The 27,058-nt window shown below is 44.0% G+C and overlaps 1 protein-coding gene across 1 annotated transcript in view; it reads left to right on the forward strand.

The window, feature by feature from the left end:
- Positions 1–27,058, forward strand: part of EVPL (envoplakin) — a 150,023-nt gene that overhangs the window by 44,465 nt on the left and 78,500 nt on the right. Inside the window, exons 2-3 of the mRNA XM_086930714.1 lie at positions 15,536–15,638; positions 16,421–16,575. Coding sequence (XP_086786840.1) covers positions 15,536–15,638; positions 16,421–16,575 — 258 coding nt within the window. The remainder of the gene's footprint in view (positions 1–15,535; positions 15,639–16,420; positions 16,576–27,058) is intronic.

Raw genomic sequence — 27,058 nt, forward strand, 5'->3', positions numbered from 1 at the left:
CTGATGTCACCACAGGCTCTCTTTGGCAGCTATATCTTTCTATTACAGCGGGGCAAGGCTGCGTTTACCAGTGAAAGGATGAGGTTGGAGGGGGCCTTTTCAGTGCCTGAGCCCCTGACCCTGCCTTCTTACATACATTGCATACAGCCAGGTTCTGAAACTGGGATGGTGCAGTGAGCTAAAAAACGGTGTTGGATCTAGCCCTGATCTCTTGACTGGGTGAGAGTATTCTGTTTAATTCAGAGACTCTGTCCCTCACCACCCCTTGTTGTAAATATTTTTGTCCACCCTAAGCGTGGAAGGGTATACTCAGATGTGAGTCCCTTGCTCATTGCACCATCAGGATTCAAGCAAGCCGGGCCGAAGACGGCTGAAATGCCAGAAACCGGTCCCCGGTAGCTTGTTTCCTTCCCAGTGTAAGAATTGGCTTTTGTAGTTTGGTTTGCCCTGTTCCCATCATGCACTGGGACAGGAACAGACTAATTTGCATACAGCCAGGTTCTGAAACTGGGATGGTGCAGTGAGCTAAAAAACGGTGTTGGATCTAGCCCTGATCTCTTGACTGGGTGAGAGTATTCTGTTTAATTCAGAGACTCTGTCCCTCACCACCCCTTGTTGTAAATATTTTTGTCCACCCTAAGCGTGGAAGGGTATACTCAGATGTGAGTCCCTTGCTCATTGCACCATCAGGATTCAAGCAAGCCGGGCCGAAGACGGCTGAAATGCCAGAAACCGGTCCCCGGTAGCTTGTTTCCTTCCCAGTGTAAGAATTGGCTTTTGTAGTTTGGTTTGCCCTGTTCCCATCATGCACTGGGACAGGAACAGACTAATTTGCATACAGCCAGGTTCTGAAACTGGGATGGTGCAGTGAGCTAAAAAACGGTGTTGGATCTAGCCCTGATCTCTTGACTGGGTGAGAGTATTCTGTTTAATTCAGAGACTCTGTCCCTCACCACCCCTTGTTGTAAATATTTTTGTCCACCCTAAGCGTGGAAGGGTATACTCAGATGTGAGTCCCTTGCTCATTGCACCATCAGGATTCAAGCAAGCCGGGCCGAAGACGGCTGAAATGCCAGAAACCGGTCCCCGGTAGCTTGTTTCCTTCCCAGTGTAAGAATTGGCTTTTGTAGTTTGGTTTGCCCTGTTCCCATCATGCACTGGGACAGGAACAGACTAATTTGCATACAGCCAGGTTCTGAAACTGGGATGGTGCAGTGAGCTAAAAAACGGTGTTGGATCTAGCCCTGATCTCTTGACTGGGTGAGAGTATTCTGTTTAATTCAGAGACTCTGTCCCTCACCACCCCTTGTTGTAAATATTTTTGTCCACCCTAAGCGTGGAAGGGTATACTCAGATGTGAGTCCCTTGCTCATTGCACCATCAGGATTCAAGCAAGCCGGGCCGAAGACGGCTGAAATGCCAGAAACCGGTCCCCGGTAGCTTGTTTCCTTCCCAGTGTAAGAATTGGCTTTTGTAGTTTGGTTTGCCCTGTTCCCATCATGCACTGGGACAGGAACAGACTAATTTGCATACAGCCAGGTTCTGAAACTGGGATGGTGCAGTGAGCTAAAAAACGGTGTTGGATCTAGCCCTGATCTCTTGACTGGGTGAGAGTATTCTGTTTAATTCAGAGACTCTGTCCCTCACCACCCCTTGTTGTAAATATTTTTGTCCACCCTAAGCGTGGAAGGGTATACTCAGATGTGAGTCCCTTGCTCATTGCACCATCAGGATTCAAGCAAGCCGGGCCGAAGACGGCTGAAATGCCAGAAACCGGTCCCCGGTAGCTTGTTTCCTTCCCAGTGTAAGAATTGGCTTTTGTAGTTTGGTTTGCCCTGTTCCCATCATGCACTGGGACAGGAACAGACTAATTTGCATACAGCCAGGTTCTGAAACTGGGATGGTGCAGTGAGCTAAAAAACGGTGTTGGATCTAGCCCTGATCTCTTGACTGGGTGAGAGTATTCTGTTTAATTCAGAGACTCTGTCCCTCACCACCCCTTGTTGTAAATATTTTTGTCCACCCTAAGCGTGGAAGGGTATACTCAGATGTGAGTCCCTTGCTCATTGCACCATCAGGATTCAAGCAAGCCGGGCCGAAGACGGCTGAAATGCCAGAAACCGGTCCCCGGTAGCTTGTTTCCTTCCCAGTGTAAGAATTGGCTTTTGTAGTTTGGTTTGCCCTGTTCCCATCATGCACTGGGACAGGAACAGACTAATTTGCATACAGCCAGGTTCTGAAACTGGGATGGTGCAGTGAGCTAAAAAACGGTGTTGGATCTAGCCCTGATCTCTTGACTGGGTGAGAGTATTCTGTTTAATTCAGAGACTCTGTCCCTCACCACCCCTTGTTGTAAATATTTTTGTCCAACCTAAGCGTGGAAGGGTATACTCAGATGTGAGTCCCTTGCTCATTGCACCATCAGGATTCAAGCAAGCCGGGCCGAAGACGGCTGAAATGCCAGAAACCGGTCCCCGGTAGCTTGTTTCCTTCCCAGTGTAAGAATTGGCTTTTGTAGTTTGGTTTGCCCTGTTCCCATCATGCACTGGGACAGGAACAGACTAATTTGCATACAGCCAGGTTCTGAAACTGGGATGGTGCAGTGAGCTAAAAAACGGTGTTGGATCTAGCCCTGATCTCTTGACTGGGTGAGAGTATTCTGTTTAATTCAGAGACTCTGTCCCTCACCACCCCTTGTTGTAAATATTTTTGTCCACCCTAAGCGTGGAAGGGTATACTCAGATGTGAGTCCCTTGCTCATTGCACCATCAGGATTCAAGCAAGCCGGGCCGAAGACGGCTGAAATGCCAGAAACCGGTCCCCGGTAGCTTGTTTCCTTCCCAGTGTAAGAATTGGCTTTTGTAGTTTGGTTTGCCCTGTTCCCATCATGCACTGGGACAGGAACAGACTAATTTGCATACAGCCAGGTTCTGAAACTGGGATGGTGCAGTGAGCTAAAAAACGGTGTTGGATCTAGCCCTGATCTCTTGACTGGGTGAGAGTATTCTGTTTAATTCAGAGACTCTGTCCCTCACCACCCCTTGTTGTAAATATTTTTGTCCACCCTAAGCGTGGAAGGGTATACTCAGATGTGAGTCCCTTGCTCATTGCACCATCAGGATTCAAGCAAGCCGGGCCGAAGACGGCTGAAATGCCAGAAACCGGTCCCCGGTAGCTTGTTTCCTTCCCAGTGTAAGAATTGGCTTTTGTAGTTTGGTTTGCCCTGTTCCCATCATGCACTGGGACAGGAACAGACTAATTTGCATACAGCCAGGTTCTGAAACTGGGATGGTGCAGTGAGCTAAAAAACGGTGTTGGATCTAGCCCTGATCTCTTGACTGGGTGAGAGTATTCTGTTTAATTCAGAGACTCTGTCCCTCACCACCCCTTGTTGTAAATATTTTTGTCCACCCTAAGCGTGGAAGGGTATACTCAGATGTGAGTCCCTTGCTCATTGCACCATCAGGATTCAAGCAAGCCGGGCCGAAGACGGCTGAAATGCCAGAAACCGGTCCCCGGTAGCTTGTTTCCTTCCCAGTGTAAGAATTGGCTTTTGTAGTTTGGTTTGCCCTGTTCCCATCATGCACTGGGACAGGAACAGACTAATTTGCATACAGCCAGGTTCTGAAACTGGGATGGTGCAGTGAGCTAAAAAACGGTGTTGGATCTAGCCCTGATCTCTTGACTGGGTGAGAGTATTCTGTTTAATTCAGAGACTCTGTCCCTCACCACCCCTTGTTGTAAATATTTTTGTCCACCCTAAGCGTGGAAGGGTATACTCAGATGTGAGTCCCTTGCTCATTGCACCATCAGGATTCAAGCAAGCCGGGCCGAAGACGGCTGAAATGCCAGAAACCGGTCCCCGGTAGCTTGTTTCCTTCCCAGTGTAAGAATTGGCTTTTGTAGTTTGGTTTGCCCTGTTCCCATCATGCACTGGGACAGGAACAGACTAATTTGCATACAGCCAGGTTCTGAAACTGGGATGGTGCAGTGAGCTAAAAAACGGTGTTGGATCTAGCCCTGATCTCTTGACTGGGTGAGAGTATTCTGTTTAATTCAGAGACTCTGTCCCTCACCACCCCTTGTTGTAAATATTTTTGTCCACCCTAAGCGTGGAAGGGTATACTCAGATGTGAGTCCCTTGCTCATTGCACCATCAGGATTCAAGCAAGCCGGGCCGAAGACGGCTGAAATGCCAGAAACCGGTCCCCGGTAGCTTGTTTCCTTCCCAGTGTAAGAATTGGCTTTTGTAGTTTGGTTTGCCCTGTTCCCATCATGCACTGGGACAGGAACAGACTAATTTGCATACAGCCAGGTTCTGAAACTGGGATGGTGCAGTGAGCTAAAAAACGGTGTTGGATCTAGCCCTGATCTCTTGACTGGGTGAGAGTATTCTGTTTAATTCAGAGACTCTGTCCCTCACCACCCCTTGTTGTAAATATTTTTGTCCACCCTAAGCGTGGAAGGGTATACTCAGATGTGAGTCCCTTGCTCATTGCACCATCAGGATTCAAGCAAGCCGGGCCGAAGACGGCTGAAATGCCAGAAACCGGTCCCCGGTAGCTTGTTTCCTTCCCAGTGTAAGAATTGGCTTTTGTAGTTTGGTTTGCCCTGTTCCCATCATGCACTGGGACAGGAACAGACTAATTTGCATACAGCCAGGTTCTGAAACTGGGATGGTGCAGTGAGCTAAAAAACGGTGTTGGATCTAGCCCTGATCTCTTGACTGGGTGAGAGTATTCTGTTTAATTCAGAGACTCTGTCCCTCACCACCCCTTGTTGTAAATATTTTTGTCCACCCTAAGCGTGGAAGGGTATACTCAGATGTGAGTCCCTTGCTCATTGCACCATCAGGATTCAAGCAAGCCGGGCCGAAGACGGCTGAAATGCCAGAAACCGGTCCCCGGTAGCTTGTTTCCTTCCCAGTGTAAGAATTGGCTTTTGTAGTTTGGTTTGCCCTGTTCCCATCATGCACTGGGACAGGAACAGACTAATTTGCATACAGCCAGGTTCTGAAACTGGGATGGTGCAGTGAGCTAAAAAACGGTGTTGGATCTAGCCCTGATCTCTTGACTGGGTGAGAGTATTCTGTTTAATTCAGAGACTCTGTCCCTCACCACCCCTTGTTGTAAATATTCTTACACTTGTCAGCAATGGCATTCGACTTGTCAGTGCTTTGGGGATGAAAATGCTGGACCTGGCCCTGTCACCATGGGGATGTGCTTTCACGAGTACAGGACCGCCGCGGCTGTTGATGGTGGCAAGTAAAATTCAATAGTTCCAGCTTCAATTGGATACCTTCCGATTTCTGGAAGATTGGTGGTGAAAAAGTGCTTGGACAAGGGAAGACGTGTACGTCCTCCCTCTGCCTCACCTGAACGTCTTCCTTGTGGCTTGTCGCAAGAGGTGCTAGTGCTGCTCAGGCTATGGCATTGCACCCTACATACCCAGAAGGGTGCTATGTGACTGCGTCTGGAGCAGGTGCCTGACGGGGCTGCTGATGTATTACAGTCTGAGCCTCACTGAGGAAAATTGCTTCAGGTGCTTAGTTACAGGAGGTATTGCACCACTTTTGGGACAGATGGTCTCCAATTTGCCAGATTTCGACTCTGGGTTATTTGGCACCTATGGCTGTAAAGAACTGGATCTGATAGCGGTGAATAAGAACATTCGGGGTATTCCTGTTTGTGAGTGGAACAACATTGATATGTCTGACCTTCTCCTTTTCCTGACTTGCAGATATCCCCTGGATGGGTTTGAGTCTGAGTTCCAACAGTTCACCAAGATCAGTTACTGTGGACTAGCATGTGTCTAATTTAACATCAGATAACTCCCTGACATAGTGGAAAAACACAGAGAGGCCCTGAAGCCCCAGATTATATTTAATAATTACTTCTCAGTCACTTTTAAGAATCCAACTATGAGTGATAGAGATGGGTAATAAATGTGCAGATTTTTGGGGGAGGGACTATGAAATCTATGGATCATTTCCTCTGTGGCGCTTTCTTTGATGGCATTTATGCTGCGACTCCTTCTCCCACGGCTGACCCCTCCGATTCTGATCACAGGCATATATGGTTGCATGCTTGGTAACTGGATGCCTCTCAGAAGCCCCTCATTATATACATTCAGTCCCATTCTTGAGCCTTAAATTTCTATGCTTCCAGGTGGATAAATTGTGAAGCAGTTGACGAAGTACCAGAAACACCTCCAGCTTTTCAAGGGGCAGACATCACGCTCACATTCCTTCCCTAATGCAACACCCACAGAAGCCTTAGCAGCAGTAGGGTTATGGTAGGAGGCCCTTTCATGAGTGGGCTCTTCGTCGGGGACACCTTTGTTGACAAATCTCAACCACACTCTGCCCTTTCACGGAGCAGATCTTCAAGGCTTGAATGTACCAGTTCTTCTGCTTTGAAAGCTGGTAAAGGGTTGCCTTCGGGACTGGCGGGTGCTGCAGGTGATGGGATGGAGAAGGATTACTGTTTGCAGTTCAGGATGGGGCCTCAGGATCCCCGGTTCTATGGCACTCTATTGCCTTTGGGATGGAGACGTTCTCCACTCTCCTCAACATGGTCTCCTTTCTGCTCGAGAAAGGGTTGGTTGACCAGGTTCCCTTCTTCAATGGTGCACCGGAGACTACTTCCTCCTGTGTGTGGCTCTGACATTGTCAGGAAATGTGCACCCCATTCCAGATTTGAAGCGGATGAACAAATTCATTAGTGCGGTGATGTTGAAGATGGTGTCCATGCAGACTCTTTTTTGTCTTGTCAGCCCAATGGATGCATTGTCAACTCTAGACGTGCAAGACACAGATATTCACATTCCAGTGCATGAGCCCTCTCAGCAGTTTCCTGAGTTCGTCCTGGGGGTCGCCCCTTTCATTCAAATGGGCAGTCATTAGGATTGTTCGGAAGTATGTTACTTCAGTGGCTGAGGTTCATAACTTGATTAGCTGTCACACATTTGCATATTGTATGTGGGTGCTTCATTCACTGTGGCGTTTTGGGATCATCCTGTGACTAGGGGACTCTATGTGGGCCTTTTCTTTATTGCCTGGCAAAGTCTGCATTTTACTGGGTATTATCTTGGCCTGACTTCTGGAGGGCATTGGGTCCCAATGAGGGATGAGCATCTCTCGGGGTTCTCTTCAACCAAGGTCTTGAAACCTGGATATAGATGCCACCTTAAAGCGAGTTCCTGTTTTCATCTAGAATAGGAAATTGTTCTGCCTGTGCTTTACCTGGACCCGGTCACCTTTGAGGAGGTGGTCCAGCACGCCTTGGATGTAAAAGAGGCTTTATTGCTCCATTTGGACTGCAGTGAGCCCTTGCAGACTTGTTGTTTGCTTTTGTTGTTTTAGGGTGAAGGGGAGGAAACCTGCCATGTCTACCATCAGTGCGGTCTAATTGGCAATCACTTTGGTTTATGCGGTTCCTGATTTGCCCGTTTCCTCGTGTTGTCATGGGGTTTCAATGCCTGAGATCTACTGGGTCTCACCTCACACTTTGGTGCCTGTTTATGCTCTGCATGTCTTGTCTCGTGGGTGAAGAGTGAAATCTAGCCTGCCCACGGTAAGGACTGTGATGAGGAAAACCTTTACTCACAGTAAGTAAACAAGGCTCAATCATGCGGAAAGAGACACAACTGTGCCTGTTCTTCACTTCTAGTTGTTGTTGTTTCGCTTCGCAACTCACTCAGCATCAGTGAGCAACAAAGAGCACTGTGCAACAAAAGTTCTTTTCTCAGTTCAGGAGTTTTTGGTATGTAAACACTTAAAACACGTTTTAAGTGAGAGCCCTTGGCTTTGCTCTTATGTCCTTCCTTCCATCATTTTTGTAAAGCGCTCTGATATCCTTCGGAATCTTGTTCGCGCTACATAAAACTTAAAAAATAAAAAATTACACATAGGATGTGATTACTCTGTACCACAGCAGTAAAGCACAATACAAAATAGGTTAAAAGCATGACAAGGCCAGATTGTTTTGCGAAAGTAGATCCATCCAATGAATAAACGCATATTTTGAGCATTGACTTACTAGGCTGATTTCTTGACAATGCCCCGCGGTTTATGGCATTTTCCCAAGAAGGTGATAATGTTTTGTAGCTATCTGTTTTTAGGTCTAGGTTTTGACAGCACTGCTGTCAAAATGACTTAATACTTACGATATAAATAGAGTGGGCTTTGGTTCAGCATATTTAAAACGATTGGTTTTCTTTTATCAGCTACTTTAAGCCATTGGCTTGAGACTCCGTCAATCACATCTTGACTCAGCCCAGGGTAATATTCTTTTCTCTCCTAATGCTTTTGGCTGTCTGAGTGTATCTTTCTGTCTCCACTGGAGTGGGTGCATTCAACAGCACAAGGGGCTACTTTACAGCCATAGCCCTCTCTGTTCTCTCCTGCTGCATACATTAACACATTAAACCCAGACCTATTAGCTTTGATAATGCTTGTTAGTTTTGTTGTAGTGGAACCTTAGGAGGCATTTTGGATTTGCACTAGTGGGACGGGGAATAAACCTACACAACACTGTACATTCGGCCACAGCATTCAAGAGTGCATCGATGCTGCAATGGATATCGGCAAGTCGATTGTCACACTGATCTGCTGTTATAGATTTTTTTTGTATCCTAAATATTTATATCATAATTTAATTATGTATAAAGTGCTTGATCAGTCATTTTCATCATGGCGCTAGACCCATATATAGGATCAAGAGAGGTTATCAGGACAAGGCTAGAGACCAGAAGCCACCGTCATGCGAAAAGACCTGAAAGTTGGCATTCTGGTGCAAGTCATCATCACCATCATCATCTTTATTTCGGTTCAAAGAACCATAAAAGCTAATAAGAACAGATGGAATAATTACAAAAAGACACAATTAATAACAAAACTCAATTTGCTGCAATACAGTTGTGTAGACTGGTATAAGTCGGAGTTAAGATTAAATAGTTTAGCACAAATACATGATGGATCCAATTGAGTACCCCCAGTAAGATACCTACATACTAAAACAAGGTGCCAGAAAAGCAAAAATCTCAAAAATGCCCTATGGTATCTCCAAATGGATCTTTAGGGCCATCGAGCCAACTAAGATAGAACCCTCAGGGAGAGGCTCAAATATGCTTGTTATCACCAAAGAATTAAAGTGCATAGTGCAGATTGTCAAGCAACATAGTGGATAATAAAATAAAAAATTCATAAAAGATTTCTGAATAAAAGCTGTGTTTGAAACAACTAACAACAATATATAGGAGGAAATACGTAAAACACAATTATTAAAAAAGAGCATGATGAATTGAGCATGAATGAATTGATGCAAGTCAAGCGGGAGGGCATTTTAAAGTTTGGGACTCACAGCACCAAGAACTGCCTCTGTTTTTTCCTTTTTGTATCAGGTGACATAAGTAGAATGGCCAACACAGACAGAAGTGTTTTGCTGGCAAATATGGGGAGATTCATTTGGAGAATACTTTGCAGTTTTCTGAGCAGCTTTATGCTCTGCTCAGAAGACCGCAGCTGATGGTATTAAATGTCGGCACACCAAATACTAAGGCTCTGTAGTCTCAAATTCCCCTCAGGCTTCTATAATCCACAGCCATACATTTTCTGCACCTTTATCTCACTTATGCAGCATCCTGCGTTCTCCTTTTGTGGCGGTTTTTATCTTTTTCTGTAAATGTCTTGCAGAAAAATAAGTGCTGGTCCCCAAAACTAAGTAGCGGTGGCCCCCACCAGCAACCACTTTCTCAAATTAAGCACTGGCTTTATGTTTCAGGCAGAGTACATTAAAATGTATCTGGGCATGGAGTATGAAAGTTTAGAAATACAGGCTGAAAGCTCCAGATAGATGGCATTGTAGCAGTTCAAAGGAGATAGAACCACTGCACCCACAACATAGGCGTGGAATTTGAGTAGGGATAAATTAATCATTTTTTTCTGAGCATATGTAGAGTGAGAAGGCTTGAAGGCCATAGTTTACAAATCTAGTTCTCAAAGGACAAGTTGTCATCAGCCCAAATGCCAAGGTTTTTAACTTGGAGAGTGGTGAAAAAGAGGGCGAGTTCCCCCGAGTCAATTTGGTGGTTCTCCCCCGAAAAAAAGTAATTCTGTTATATCTCCTTTCATTTTAAGATAATTATTAGCCATCCAGCAGTGAATTGCCACCAAGCAGTTTCTTAGCGCATTACCCAGTGCATCAGATTTCTTTTCAAAGGATAACAGAATTTCAGTTTTATCGACATATGCTAGTACATGGAAGCCAAAACTGGTTATTATCTCTCGCAGGGGCTGCAGATAAATATGAAATAAAAGCTGAGAAAGGGGTTGGCTGAGCTGCGCACCTGTGTTAAGATTTGAAGCTTCTGGTGTTGTGAGCAATTCCCAACCCAACCACTCTACATCACGCTAATAGAGGGTAATGGTAAAGCCAATGAACTAGCTGTCGCAGGGCACTACCATAAAACCCCACAAGAGGGCACTAGATTAAAACAAACGAGCTTAAAAAAATGGCCTCTTGCGTATGAAAGTGTGGCCGTTGCTTGGGCTTTGACAACCCTTGCACTGGAGGAGGACACTTGCATTTAAGTATTTATTTATTTATTTATGCAATTTTATATAGCGCGGACTTTACCCGAAGGTGTCAGAGCGCTTCACATAAGGACCAATAATGATATACAGGAACAAAATACAAATGCAAACAATAAGTTACATGGATCAAAAGTGACACTAGTGAGCAACCAAAATACATGAGGTAGCAATCGGTGCATTACAGGAGAAAAAAGTGAAATGGGTGCAGGTTACAAAGATGTACAAAATACAAGTCGAAGAATAATACTGCAATTAAAGGCAGACACCATCACAAGAACAAACGCTACGTAGGCAATGGAGGCACTTGTGCAAGTATCTAAAACAAACAAAATGTGTGAGGTAGCAAACAGTGTGTTATAAAACAAAAGTGACGTGTGCAAGTTCCAAAAGGGTACCATACACATGTATTGGGATATTACTAAACATTTATACTACCAGAACACACTGGGGAGGAAGACCATACTCCTGGCCAAAAGACTTTCCAGTAATGGGAGGTCTTCCTTCAAACGAAGGCAAGGGTGTGAGTTAGACTTGAAGGTGTCTTTGGAGGAGGAGAACTTTAAGGTCCCGTTTAAAGGCCTGAGAGGAGGAGGTAGTCCGGAGCTGAGGCAGGAGAGAGTTCCAGATTCTCACTGCGTTGCCTGAAAAGGATTGGGCCATCGATCTTTCCTTCTTGAAAGTGGGGGGTTCAAGCAAAAGATTTTCCGCATTCCGAGATGTCTAGAGCCTCCAGAGAGTTTCAGTTTATTCGACAGGTAGCGAGGAGAGGAGGAGTGCAAGGCTTTGTGGGTGATACAGGCAGTCTTGTAGATAGCTCTAGCCTCGGTGGGAAGCCAACGCAGGGAGGATAGCAGCGGTGTGATGTGGTCGCTTCTTTTAGCCCCATAGATGAAACGGGCTGCTGAGTGTAGGACCGATTTCAGGCGGGATAGGTGGGATTTGGGGAGGCCAGTAAGAAGAGAATTGCAGTAGTCCAGTCTGGAGAGGACCAGCGATTGCACCAGTGTTTTAAGGTCATGCTCAGGAAAAAAGCGACAAATTCCCCAAAGAAGTCGCAGTTGGTATCGTGCAGACTTTGCAATGGAATTGATGTGAGGGATTAGATTGAGATTCTTGTCGAGTAAGACACCAAGGGATTTTGCGCTTTCAACAATGATATGCTTATTGTTGACTAGATTTGTCTGATCCATCCAAGATTGAACCGGGGGAGGGGCAAGTGAGGAGGAGAGGAGGAGGAATTCAGTTTTGGAGGGATTCAGAATCAGTTGGTGAGTTGACATCCAGTTTTGAATGGAGTCGAGAGTTGATCTAAGGAAAGTGAGATCGTGGGTGGAGGCAACTTTGAGGTAGATTTGAGTGTCATCTGCGTAGAGGTGATAGTTGATCCCAGATTTACTTAGGAGATTTCCCAGGGGTTCTAGGTAGAGGTTTAACAAAGTAGGTGCAAGTATAGAGCCTTGAGGAACCCCTTGACCTACCACCAGAGGAGATGAAAGGCTGTTCGCTATTTTGATCATTTGGGATCTATCTGAGAGGAAGGAAGCAAACCATTTAAGCACATTACCCTCCATGCCCATTCTCTGTTGCAGAATGTTGAGGAGAGTGTCGTGGTTGACAGTGTCAAAGGCTGCAGAGAGGTCAAGGAGAATAAGGAGACAGGACCCCCCCCGAGTCGAGTATCCTCAGTGCGTCATCAATCACTTGCAATAGGGCTGTTTCAGTGCTGCAGTTTTGGATGAAGCCGGACTGACATTTGTCAAGAAGATCATTGTCCCTGATATAACGAGAGAGTTGTTTCGCAACACATCTTTCTGTGATCTTCGCAAGAAAGGGAAGGTTAGTGATGGGGCGGTAGTTATTGAGGTCATTCGCATCAGCAGAGGGTTTTTTAAGCAGAGGGGTGACCTGCCCTGTTTTGAAGGAGACAGGAAGGGAGCCTTGGCAGAGGGAGAGGTTGACGAGGGTGGTCCAATAGGATAGTGAATGGGAATAGAAGTTGATAGCAATGGCACTGATTTGAGGAGGGCATCTTCAGAGATGAGGTCAAAGTTCTGCCAAACGGTTAAGGATTTGCGCTCCTCAGGAGGGGTAGGGTGAGCTACCTGAGCCACAAGGGATTTCACTTTTTCGTCAAAGAATAGAGCAAAGTCCGTTGCTTTCTTGGTAGAGTCCTCCAGCTTGGAGGTTGGGGGAGAGTGGTTGGGAATCTTGATGAGATCGAATAGTTTTTTGGGTCTATTTTTGGCAGAGTCAAGGAGGGTTCTGAAGTGCGACGCTTTCCCAAGGAAGATGTTCTTATGGTATTTGGATCTTGCAGAGCGAAGCGTGGCTAAGTTATCGGTGGAGGGCGCTTGCCTCCATTGTTTCTCCAGGTATCTTAGCTGTATCTTAGACACTTTCAGTCTCACATATCATTACATTTGCAGCTCACTTAACTTGCACCTTATTTTTTTGCATCTCAAACACCTTCAACCGCTCATGTCTTGCATCTCTCTCCATGTTCATCTTTGCCTCTCTTTGCACTTGCAGCTTATTCGGTCATCAGCCTTACATCTTCGTAAACGCACATTTAATTTCGCCACCAACCGTTTTTCATTGCACTGTACTAATTCATTTTGCAGCTTAACACATATGTCACCTTGCCTCTTGTTGCACACGCAGCTATTACACCTTCAAATTGGCATTTAAAAAAATATCTTATTACACTTTCAACAGCACGTCATTGTACTTACACCCATTATTTACATCTCATTATACAGTCTGCCACATAGCTAATGACACTCTCATCTCACACCTCCTGCAACCTCACATCTTCTTACGCAAAACACACTTTTCTACATATGTATCTCATTACATTTTAAGCTTTTGTTTCATTATTATAATGAAACAAAAGCTTAAAATGTAAGAGGCTTCGTGTGTGTGTCGCTGCCGCTTCTTGCTGGTCTTCTCCCTCTCTCGGCCGCCGTGGTCTTCTCCTTCTCTCAGTCGCCGTCCTCGACCTCCTCTCGCTCCTTCTCTCGCCGCGAAATCCTGGGGAAGGGAAAATGGGTGCGCATGGGGCTGGATTTTAAAGCAGAAACGGGCGGAAAACGGCGGAGACGGCGGAAACGGCAAATTTCGCGGGCTTTTGCCCAAATATCGCGGCATTTCACCAAATCGGCCAATTTCGCGATTTTTTTGCAAATCGCGAAATCGCGATAAGCTGGAGGGTCTGATTATACATACATGTCTTTGCACTCACAGCTCATTAGATTAAGTTAGTACACGTGACCAGCTGCACTTCATTTCGTTTTTACAGGTGACTAGACAAGCCACAAGTCGCTGTAGTGAAAAAAATTAGAGACCGGCTTCTATCCAGGGATTGCATGCGCCTATGTATCATACGTACGCTCAAGAAGCTCCACTGGCTCCTGATACACAAACAAGCTCATTTCAAACCCCTCACTCAGACACATTCAAGGCACCGCACAACTCAGGCCCCACCTACCCAACCAGTCACATCTCTTTCCACCAACCACCCAGACACCTCTGCTCCGCAGGACTCCTACTCACAAACATCTCATAATACACTGAACCAGGCCAGGAGGATGGGTGTCCTCCCACATCACTCCTAAAGCCTGGAACAACTTCCCACTGGACATCAGAGCCTGGAACTCAGAGCCTTCTCCTGTCTCCTTGAATTCCACAAGAGGCTGAAGTCCTGGCTTCTTAATAACAAACATACCCTAGGCAGGGCACCTACCTGCTCAGCGCCAGGATACCCTCGATGGTGATGGGGAGCTGTACAAATACACATAATATTCTTACACTCTGCATATTGATCTGCTTATATTTCATGGCATCCTTTGTTTGAAATCTGGAAGCATCCCTAAAGCTCATTCACTTTTATCAAGTACATGTCCAGGTTTAAATTTCATTGCTCTTACGTCTATTATATTCACGTCCTTACACTTTCAGTGTTGTATTTCATTGCATGTGCATCTCCAGTTTCTCATCTCCTTCCATTTGCACCTAATAACACTCCCCCTTGAATCCTATTCTACTCACCTCTCATTACAGTTTCAACCTGCAATAAACTTGCATCTCATTAGAGGGCCAACCTCACATCCCAAGTGTGCTCTCACCCTCAGGTAAACCAGTATAGGGTAGAAATGAGCAAAGCAATTAGGGCGAAACTCCAGAAGGAAATCAAGCCATCCCCGAAGACACGTGTTTGAGCTTGTGTTGTTAAACCATATATAGCTGTCATATATGTTTCCATCACAGGTGTTTGGAACAAAAGGTGAACCATGATAACATGGGGGACCTCTATCTCACTGCTGGTCACATTACACCTCAAGGACCATCTGTTCCAACGGTTATAAGCAGATGGTGCAGGCCCTCTTCCACTTGAAACACATTCAGAGTCAGAAGTGAGGACTTCAGGATATTTGTGCTCTTGATCATCAGAGATGATTACCTAAATCTGTGAGACCATGGTCTTCTGTAGCACCTAACTGTGGGAAATCCATCAGACTTATACCTTTTAATGCACTGAAGGGGCACTTTGAAGTGTCCATATGAACAACCAGTATTCTGAATGCTTAATACCGCCCTTTATTTGGAATGCATTCTCAGTTTTGTTTGGACATTGCTTCAGAATATAAATCATGCTGTAACCTAGTCTCTAAGTATACCTGGCTTGACCAAGTAAAATGCCCTGGGAATCCGTCCTACCCTGGCTTCTGAGACCCAAACCTCTCGGAGGTATTGCAGAATTTTCCTTCACATTAGGCCAGTCCTCACTAGGATGTACCATTTGTTTCACCCGGGGGCCATCAGTTTGGCGATAGGTCACAGGAGTGAAGAGACAGGTAGCAGCATTGGGAGACTCCATGATGCACCGGACTGCTCTTTCGAGATATCCAAAAATGGTAATGACATTTCTTTTTCCTCAATTAGGTCCTCGGTGCCCAATGAACTGGCCCTATTAATCTCGCGCATGCAGAAGAATGCAGACGAGGTGGAGAGAAACATCCTGGAAACCCAGAATAAATTGAAAAAGGTAATTCTAGAAAGGAGACAAACGGCTAAGATAGGTGGTGTATCGATGATTGGTGAGAAGGATTTAGGTAACGTGGGCTGGAGGTTAGAAATGCAAACTGCCCTCTTCCATTTCAGCTTATTTCCTCTAGACTGATGGCACATCTGCCAAATAGAAGAACAGCCATTCAAATCCGCCACCCCGCCACCTCTACTGGTACACCTTAAATGAATATTTCACTCTCCCACCCAACAGAGTATATTTTCCTTGGAGAGAAAACAAAATGTTTGCCCTGATCACACAGAGCTATTTACCCTCAGCATACACAGATGTGTCATGTGTGAAACATACAAGGACAGCAACTGGCGGTATCTCATGAGACCAGCCTGGGGGGTCTCACTACTCCCCAAGTGTGGTTTCACTTGACATAATGTTTACCATGGTAAAGAATCTGTCCTTCAACTCACACATTCCAAAGGGAGGCAGAGGCTGATATTTAAGGGTATTTGAAACTTGAAACCCCCCTCACCAACCTACACTTCTGTGTCCTTCCTACATTCAGTGCAGATTCTTCATGGGTTTCCTCTCCCTGCTTGTAGACTGAGCCTTAAATCCTCTGGTCGTTGAACTATTGTGCAGGCCGATGGCTTGGAAGGGGTTATGTCCAGATTGGAATGAGGCCAGTAAGCTCTTCTCCAGGTGCCTCAGAGCAGGAGTTAGCCGTGTCTTGCACTGGTCGTTTAGAGACTGGTTTGTGCTTCCTGGCTTGCACACACCCATGTTCTTCTTATCTTTCCCTGCAGGATGCTGAGCATTCCAAGCAGAAGCAAGCCTTCCAGTACCAGCAAGAGAATGCAAAATGTCTGAAAGAATCCGAGGTCCTACTGAAGGACCTCTTCCTTGACGTCGACAAGGCTAAGAGATTGAAGCACCCCCAAGGGCCAGAAATCGAAAAGGAGTGAGTCAAGCAAAGTGACATTTTTCTACGGGCAAAGACAGTATTTCCGTATTCACATACATTATTGTTTTTTTTTTACAATTAGCCCAATCTAAACTGCGTGCAAGTCTCATGGTTTGTAGGAAGTAACAAGGGCTGCAGTCATTGATCTTTGGTGACAGAACATACACGGGACACATTCTGGTAAAAACACAAGCATAACATTTCATTGTTGACGTTGTGTACGGAACACAACCATGTGCAGGTAGCATTACCATCAATGGAAGCGCAAAAGGCCAAAGAGATTATGTAAGTTTTTCTGAAAAGCGATGTCCTCAAAGAGTTTAAAACGTGGAGTAGATCCGGGATTTGGTACAAAGCCCCTTCTATGGGCAAACAAGGCCCTTCTTGTAGGGTTTACACTGGACGTTCTGTTCTAGTTCCAGTTGCGTTGACCTGAGCATTATTGGTGCCATGTGTACTTGGGCGAGGCTTTCACGTAATCAGTGGTTTCGCAGAGCATGAATTCATGCGTCATTACCCAGGGAGTAAATTAACAATCTGAATGGGGAACTTGTGCAGCTTTTTGAATACAGGTTTCATATTTTGGTTTCTCTGTATGGGTCACCAAGTATGTCGAATTTTATTAGAAAATCTGTAGTTTAACATTTTGTCATCAAGGCCTTCGTAAAGCGCATAACAACAACCAGTTTCAGATGAGATGACAGCCTGGGCGTGTCGTAAAAGATGGTTTCAACTTACAGTCATTTAGGGCGGAGGCTGCCTCTGGACAAATCTGCATTAATTTGAGGATATTATACCCTTTGTCGAGCAAATGTCAATCCAAGATTTTTTTCAGGATTGCTATAGGTGGGGTATTATTTTAGTTGAACAATTGGCATGAACAAGGAAGGGTTTGCTTTACTTCTCAGCCTCAGTATTTTTCTGTGATCCTGTTGCACCAATTATTTGGACCATGAAGCTTAGCAATGTAGAAACTATAGGATGCAGGAATGGGTACAAGACACTAGATTTTGCCGTTAAGAGATAATTGTGAGGAAAAAGATCTGATATAAAGCAGATATGGATATGTAAAAAGACACTCTCCATCAATGGTTTGGTTGTCGGGAGCACGTGCGCCGTACATTGCACTTGCTAAATCTCTTTTTATGATGGGAAGATACTCCACAAGGCAAGCAAGGACAATATTATATTATGCAGAGTATTAAAGGAATGAAGGGCCAGTAAAATCCGATTCCTTCTCTCAGTATTAGAGAAGCACAAATTGGCGTCCTCAAACCCATTACTTACATCTCTACGTGAAACAGAAGCAGAACTATGGTAACAACTCAGATACACGTGGCAGACAAACGGATTTAATTGGGTCAATTTCGCAAGCTAACTGTTAGAACTTAGCCAACTACAGAACCCATTGCAATATTAACCTCAACTGGTAGTAAAATGGAGATCCTAATACACACATTGCACCTTACGAATTACAGGTTCAAATAATGAAGGAATTATCCTGTCGGGTAAAAACATAACTGTATATTCAAAACTTTAACAGACAAATCACTAACTATATCTATTAGTTTCAAAATGCTGAGAAAAAATGTCCCTAATACCTGGTCTTAAAAGTGCAGAGTTCCTCACCACAGTCTTGTTGAGCGAGTTTCCAGAAAGTACTCCCCCCAATAACAAACACATTAACCCATTCACTGTCTGAGTATGAGCCAACCCTCTATGATCGGAAAGTTTTTGCAAATTTGGGATTTTTATTTATTTTGAAATTTTTTTTTATACTATCTTTCTTTTTTTGTGTTGAAATTGTTTATTAATAAAATTTCAAATAAATCACAAATGCAGATATATATGCAGAGGAAGAAATGAAACACAGTATAAATGAGGAAACCATTCATTAAATATAACAAAGGAGGCATAAAACAACGCATCCTCTAGTATTCATAAGGCAAAATTAAAGGTAAAAGAGAAAAGAAAAGAAAGAGAGAAGAAAGGAAGGAAAAAAGAAAGAAAAAGAAAAAGAAAAGGAGCCCCAGAGTAACAAACTAGTTGTGAAGAGAGATGGAAGCAAGAAGAGTGATAAGAAGCGGAAAAGAGAGAAGGAAGCGAAAGTAAGCATGGTACAAGGAAGGTGAAATTAAGGAGGAAGAGAAGTCGTAGAAGAAGAAGAAGTAGAGACAGAGTCATTATCCACTGTGGTTTCCAGAAATGGGGACCATACTTGAAGAAAAATGTAGACTATAGATTATACGTTCATAAGAAGCTGTTTGTATCATTGCCACCAACCACTCCTCCTGAGAAGGAGGTAAGGAAGACTTCCAATGACGCAATATACAAATTTTTGCCGTGGCTAAAGCAGTATGGAGGAGACGGGTCTGTGGTTTATAAACTTGGAAAGGCCACGAAAGTCATGTAAAATTATATTTGCAGAGGTAAAGGGTGAGGGCAATGACATAGAATGAGCCAAAGTGTTTCGTACAAAAAGCCAAAATGATCTGGTACGAGGGCACTCACATATAATATGCGTTATATCACAGCCGGAAGCAGAACATCTTCAACACAAGGAATGCGAAAGTAACTTAGCATGATGTAATTTGATCGGAGACCAGTGCCATTCATGGAGAATTTTAAAAATAAAAAATTTAAGGCGAGCTTCTCGAACACCCTTATGTAATCCTTCCAAAATGAGATCCCATTGAGTATCTGAGCAAGTCACAGATAGGCGTGTTTGCCATTTCAATTGAAGAGCTTTCGAAAGGGGTTGCGAAAATAGAGGGAGCAGGAAAGTCTTATAAAGACCGGAAGTGACACCCTTAAAAGTTCCCCATAAATTCAGATAAGATAAAATAGGAGAGACGGGCAACAACTCAGGTGGGGAACTTAAATGTTTTGTGAGAGCTTGCTGAAGATGAGAGTATTTACAGGATTGTGTGGGCGGTAGATGAAATTCCTCACTTAACTGGGAAAAGGATTTAAAATTGTCACCATGGAACAGTTGTTCCAGGGAATGAATACCAGCTTGCTGCCATAGAGGCCAGGATACAGTTCGACCTCGAACCCGAATAGCCGAATTAGACCATATAGGAGCATTAAAATGAATTCGCGAGTTAGAGTTAAGGAGACGGTGACTTCTTTGCCAAGACTTAAACATGGCAGACAAGATAGGATTTTTGGGGTCAAGAGAACTGGAACCCTTGCCATATAAAAGGGATAAACCAGGACCATAAGCCAATAAATGGCATTCAAGTGGCACCCATTGAGGGATGTCCTTAGATTTAGGTAAAAAGAAAGAAAGATAGGAAAGATGTAGGGCAAGGGAATAGTGCTGGATAGAGGGAAGACCCAAACCTCCCTGCAATTGGTGGGATTTTAATTTAGCAAAGGTGAGACGCGGTTTAGCTGTACCCCATATAAAAAATTAAATTTTTGAATCAATGGACCGAAGAGTAGCTAGAGAAATAGTCAAAGGGAGCATACCCAAAACATAAAGAAAACGCGGTAAGGTGACCATCTTAATCGCCTGAACCCGTCCCCAAAGGGATAAACCCAGGATCTTCCATTTATCGAAGTCCCTTTGCATTTGCGTAATCAAGGGATTTAGATTGTCTGCGACATCGTTATCCAATCCCCTATTGAGGAGTATTCCTAAGTATTTAAGCCGATAAGGTTGCCAGTGAAATGGAAAACCAGAGATTGCATCCTTTGTAGTACCAAGGAACATAGGCAAGGCTTCGCTCTTGTCCCATTTTATCTTATATCCAGAAAAAGAAGAAAAATCATCAATGACACGAAGGAGAGCAGGGAGAGATTGCGGAAGGTTAGTAAGTGTAAGAAGAATATCGTCCGCATATAAATACATTTTTGAATGACCAATTGGAAGAGGAACACCCACCACAGCAGCCGATTGACGATTTGCAGCAGCCAGAGGTTCCATAGCTAAAAGAAAAAGAAGAGGGGATAGTGGACAACCTTGACGGATACCCCGCCGAATAGGAAATGGAGTAGAGAGAAAACCTCCATAATTATCTTGGGCAGATGGGCTATCATAAAGTAGTCGAACTTTGGCTATGAACTGATCACCTAATCCAAATTTCTGCATTTTGGTAAAAAGGTATTTCCACTCAATACGGTCAAATGCTTTTTCAGCATCTAAAGAAAGAAGGGCATCATCTGCAAGATGTTTAGCGGACCATAGGGCATGGGAGAGAGTACGTAAATGATTGCGGGAGGAACGACCGGGAACAAAACCTACTTGGGAGTTATGGATTAAAGAAGGCAAAACCTTGCGGAGTCGTGATGCTAGAATGCTGGCAAAAATCTTAACATCAGAATTTAAAAGAGATATAGGACGATAACTATTACACAATAGAGCAGGGGTCTCCAAACCGGTCCTGGAGGGCCGGATCCATTCCAGATTTTTTGGATATCCCCATTGAGATACATGTAGTAATTTTAAAAATCTGGCATGGATCCGGCCCTCCAGGACCAGTTTAGAGACCCCTGCAATAGAGGATCCTTGCCAGGTTTTGGCAAGGCTGCTATGATGGCTTTGTTAGAGATAGAACCAAGAGAAGACTCCTTCACGGCTTCCTCAAAGGCAGCATGAAGAGTATCAAGCATACTCTGACCAGTCCATTAAAAAACTCAGGAGGGAAACCATCATCTCCCGGAGCTTTATGGTACGGTAAGGTAGATATAGCTGAAGAAATTTCCTCCTTCGTGATAGTTCCCTCAAGTAGAGCCCTGCCATCATCGGAGAGCCGTGGAAGATGAACTTCATCCAGAAATTTAGACATCGCTATTGTATCTACTTGACTGCCTGGGGAGTATAGAGATCTATAAAATGAGGCGAATTCTTCATCTATCTCTTGTGGCCGAGTAAGGATATCACCACCACTTGATCTTATTGCTGGAATAGCCATAGCGGCCTCTCTTTGACGTAACTGCGCAGCCAATAACCAACCTGCTTTCTCTCCTTGTTCATAATGACGGCCTTTCATCTTTTGTAAGGCATATTCCGCCTTAGAAGTATAAAGAGTATTGAGGGACATACGCGCTTGTTCCAATAACTTTCGGTTGTGGAGAGATGGTTGCGAAATATATAATTGAGAGAGTGGGCGAATATCCTTTTCCAGTTCAATCTGCTTGGCAGAGTTCTTTTTATTATAAAGAGCAGCGTCCCGCATAATTTGGCCTCTAATGGTTGCCTTAGCAGCTGCCCAAACCGTTCGTCTAGAGGAAACCGAATCTGCATTATTGAGACGATAATCATGTAAGTGGGATTGCAAAAGAAGTTTACCCGCTGGCGATTTGTATTTGTTGATATTCAAACGCCACGGTTTGCGCCCCGGACTCATAAGACCCAGATCTAGAGACAAAAGGACAGGAGAATGATCAGATATAGCTGCTTCTAAAATCTTAGAATCAGTAACCAGTCGGACTGAATCTTGCGAAAGAAGAAAGCAGTCAAGACGTGAAAACGTACCGTGAGTAGAAGAAAAAAAGAATATTCTTCATCCTGTGGATGACTTAGTCTCCAGTGGTCAACAAGACCAGCGTCAGCAAGAATGTCACAGAAGATGGCTCTGTCTGAAGCGTTAACAGTGTCAATGCAACCTGTTCTGTCAAGAGCAGAATCCAGTGCCAAGTTCCAATCACCACCAATGAGAAATTGAGAAGCATTTATTTCCGTAAGAAGACAATTTAGTCGAAGAAAAAATTGCTTTTTGGAACTAAGCGGAGCGTATACAGAACCAAGACAAAGGAAGGAGTTGCCAAGCTTCAATTTAACAAAAACATACCGACCTTCCGGATCCGACCATGTCTTTAAAATTGTGAAAGGAAGTGACTTCTGAAAAAGAATGGCTACTCCGCATTTACGAATAGGATTAGGATTGGTGGGATTAGGTTTAGAGACTGAACTATGAATGACTTTACCAACCCAGTATTTGCTGAGCTTACTAGACTCAATATCATCCAAATGAGTCTCCTGCAATAGAGCAATATCCACATGCTTAAAATGTAAATAGGAAAGAACTTTCTTACGTTTTATGTAATGGGTGAGGCCATTAACATTCCAAGAAACCACAGACAATGGATGGATAGAAGGCATGATAATAGGATTGAGTTAACAATAAGTGAGGAAAAGCAGAGAGAAAAAGAGGAGAAATGCTACTCTGGGAGGGAAAAAAGAGAAGAAAAGAAGGAAAAAGAAAAGGAACATTAAGTAAGAACAGTAGGAGAAAAGAGCAACCTGGACTGTTAACTGCGGGTCTGGGCGCACTTAGAGCAACGCCAGGGGAAACCGGACCCCGTTCGAGTAAAGAAGAATGGGGATCTAGAGGACAAATGATAACATGAAATACATAAAGCATAAGAGAATAAAATATCATCATAAAAGCCTGGACCAACTATTGTACGTCCCCACAGGAGACTGTCACGAAATGTAATAAGAAGAGGAACCAATACATCAAAACCCCCAAACATTCTAAAGAGTATATGAGAAGGACATGAGAAGAGGGAAGAGAAGCAACAAGGAAAAAGCAAAGGGGAGATAAGGTACAAAAAAGAAAAAGCGTGAGAAAGGTAGAGTAATAGACGCAGGAGAAAATATTAGAATCTATTTAAAGAAATAAGTGAAACCAACCATATCAGAATAAAGGAAATAGATAATGTCACATTTAACAACAAGTACAACATCATAGGAAGGGGAATGCATTGGAAAAGGGACCACCATAAAAGAGGGAACAACTTTGAAGAAAGGCTGCAATCAAATAAATACTTTGAGGGATTCAATCACCTAATACAAAACGTAAAAAAGAACAAGGAGGCATAAGCCACATTATGAAACAGAGAACAAGGGTAAGCACACCACAAAGAAGAACCCACCGTTAGAATAAAACCTAGACAAGAATAACATGACAAGCAACATTGTCATAGAAAAGGAAAGAGATAGGAAGTAAAAGAAGAGGAGGAAGGACCCCCTAAAGTCATACAACAGAGAAGAAATAAAAGAAAAATGATCAAACACAATTTAAACCAAGAAAACAGTAAAACAAAGAATGTCATATAAAACCGGACTAGATAATACATGAAACAAATGGCGAGAGGCGTAGCAACAGAACAGCACCATAGCTAGGGGAGCGAACAGGAGGAGAGAAAGATCTCTTGTGGAATGGGGAACAATCTTATAGTATATAATAAGCAAAACCTGTAATAATTAAATAACTGCAAACTGTAAATCACATATTATTAGGAAATATAGAAGAACAAACGGGTACAGAATACTATATAGGACACTAAGGAGAGTGGATCTTATTATAACATGCATTAAAAACTCGGTGAGCTAAACGAGCAGTGAAAACATTATGAACAATAAACACTGCTATACACTTATAGAATAATAAAAAGTGATAAAACATTAAAGCATCGAAAAAAATCAGTCAGCATCAGACGGTGTCTTAAGAGGCAATCTGGATTTGTCTCTTTGCTGCGCAGTAGTGTGAGAAGAGACAGAACGTAGAGCCGATTCCTTGCCATCCTGAGAGCGAGGCAGACGAGTGAGATCTCTGCCACACTGTCTAGATTCAGGAGACAAATACAATTGAGATGTTGGAAGATTCGTAGAGGAGGGTTTGGACTGAGAAGAGTGAGCATAGGGAGGAGACTGCGTTCCATATCATCGGACCTGATATCATTCAGAAACTGCTGTAGAAGTGCAGGTTCGTAAAAGTCTTTGGACTCACCATTCCTAGTAATACGAAAACGAGCAGGCTCAAATAATCCATATTTGATGTCCATTTGACGTAATTGGGGTCTAATGGAAAGAAACGCCTTCCGTCGTTCATTCATTTCTTTAGAGAAATCTGCAGCCATATGGATGGTATGACCCTGAAACAGAAAGGAACCATGTGTACGAGCCAGTGATAGAATCTGTCTGGTTTGCTCATGTCGAAGGAAGCAAGCAATGATTGGTCTAGGTCTTGCCGAAGATCACGGACACGGTGGGTCCAATCTGTCAGCACGTTGGAGCTCAAGAGGAGGAGTAAAATAAATCCCAGTCATAGTGGGAAGAGCATCACAAAGAAAGGACTTCATGTCCTGCTTCTCAACATTTTCTGGAAAACCAAAAAAAACGGATATTGTCCCTACGACTGCGATCTTCCAAGTCGATGATCTTACTGTGTAGGAAAAGTAAGTCTTGATCTGAACCCTGAACAGAATCCAGACGACCCTCTGTGTCAATTATTTTAGAGTCAATAACATCAATCCTGGAGTGAAACGTAGTAAGTTCTGCCCTGATAGACTTCGTTTCTGCAGTCAATGAAGTCATAGCAATATCCAGACCCTCTAACCATCGATTGACCCCAGAGAGTTCTTGCAAAATACGTTGCATAGTGTCAGATAAGGATTTGTCGCTCGGAGGAAGTGCAACTTGCGATGAAGGAGGTGACGTAGAGCCATTACCTTTAACTGTCACAGAAGAAGATTGTTTCACCACTTCATTGAAAAGTGGCTGGTTAGGTCCACGACCCCCATTTCTGTTGTTAGACATGGTCGTACACCGTTTCAATGGTGGTCTGCAGTAGCGAATAGAGGAAATATTGGAATATGAGGCAATGGTGAAGCCAGGAATGTAGCAAATAACAATGAGGCAATAGAGTGTACGCAGCAAGAAAATAACCAATACGACCAGCAGACAAGTAGTTCCTGAAATTGAAAAATGATTATGCCACGAAACGAATGAGATATCAGAGTAGCCAGTCTTGCGTACATAAACAACCTCATAGGCAAAGTATGTAAATACAGTAAATGGCTGCAAAGAAGAACAAAGTACATGGAGCTTACAGTAGAAAATAGCGACTGTAAATGAGAAATTAGCCGTCAATCTTTTCCATCTGCCTCTCCCTGTAATAAAGTAACTAGTAAGATACCATATTGGGAGAATAAGACAGAGCACAGGGATAGGAAAAATGAGAAGGTCAAGTCAATCTGACACAAATTTCAATTATGTTGCATAAAACAGCTAAGCAAAAGTGCCAAAACCAGGTGGTGAAAATGAGAGGGAGAAATGAACCAGTACTCCTGCACTTAAATCTGCCAGTACCAGTATCTCTGCCCTTTCAAATGATAGTCACTGTTTGCTTCCACATGGAATAATAAATGTTAGAATTGATAATTCATGCAATATTAGATCCACCAGTATTGATAAAGCCGCTGGGCACATGTGCACATTTAATTAAGTAGACATGTTTTCATGAAAAACGAGTGTGCCAGTCTGTTAAGTTTCCCTTCATTCCTGTTGTGGTGCCTTTCCTGTCCAAAAAAGCATTAATTGCAGCTTGTGAGGAAAACCAACATTAGAATAGCCTGAGGAGGGTGCTGCTGGCTGCTCGCAGTTACATTAAAAGATGTGGAGAGGCAGCTTACAGCGTTTATAGAGCACGCCCCCACCGTCTGAGGAGGCGCGGCCCTGGCTTGAAGGAGGCGCGGCCCTGTGGTAGCGCAGGCGCCGCCTCGGCTGAAGAGAAGCACGGCCACAGAAGCGCGCGACTCCCGAGGCGTACGCTGTGGAAGCCGGCCGCCTCACCGTAACTCCGCTGCCATGGGTGTAGAAGCCGCTGCCCAGCAAATAAGAACACCGCCGCAACCCTCACGGTCTCCGGAGCTCTGCCATCACCAAAGAGACGCCCCACTCGAGCAGGCAAGTCGGAGAAGCCTGTCAGGGGTCCGTCCCTCGGCGGAGTTCTCCTAGCAGGCGGCCATCTTCCTGCGTGGCCAGACCATGCCCCCCAAATTTGGGATTTAAAAGCCAACTAAGTATCAGAAAAAGCACTACCGGGCCCTCTTTACAGAGCAGGCAAAGGACAACTGGCTGAAGACAAGTTACATTAGAAAATATCCTGTAAGATAAGCAGGACCCTCTGAACACAGGAAAGAACAACATGAGGTAGGATATCAGCTACAGAGCTTGAAAATCGGAAGATTCTCTGGTCTAAGTCTTACACTATGTGAGGGGGCTAACACCCCAACCAATAGTGAACATATTGAACCAGATTTTGTGACTTTGGCACATACCAACTGCATTGGCTGAATACCTCCTTACAACAATTCGCAATAAATGGCTACATTGATTATAATGACTTATGAAGTATCTGGATTGGTACAAATAGGATGGAATTTCTTTTTTTACCATGAAATAAAAATGAAGACTTACCTTGAACCCTTCAACATGGGACGGCTCCCATTTACATATCAATCACTTGGCAGGAGATCCCTGAACTCCCGGGAATCAACCCTCTGGATCTCTATTCCTGTGCCTCTTTAGCTTGATGAGGACCTTGCAAAGAACCAAACAAAGGCCTAAAGCCCTACTTCCTTCTCCAGTTATAAGCACTTGGCACAGTAGGGTCTGCATGTCTGCTTTTCTCCTCTTCATTAAATTCCCAATTTTCTCCAGGTTGTACAGCACGTAGTAACACCA

The sequence above is a fragment of the Lissotriton vulgaris genome, chromosome 7 (genome assembly GCF_964263255.1).
Source record: "Lissotriton vulgaris chromosome 7, aLisVul1.2, whole genome shotgun sequence".
Classification (NCBI taxonomy): Eukaryota; Metazoa; Chordata; class Amphibia; order Caudata; family Salamandridae; genus Lissotriton; species Lissotriton vulgaris.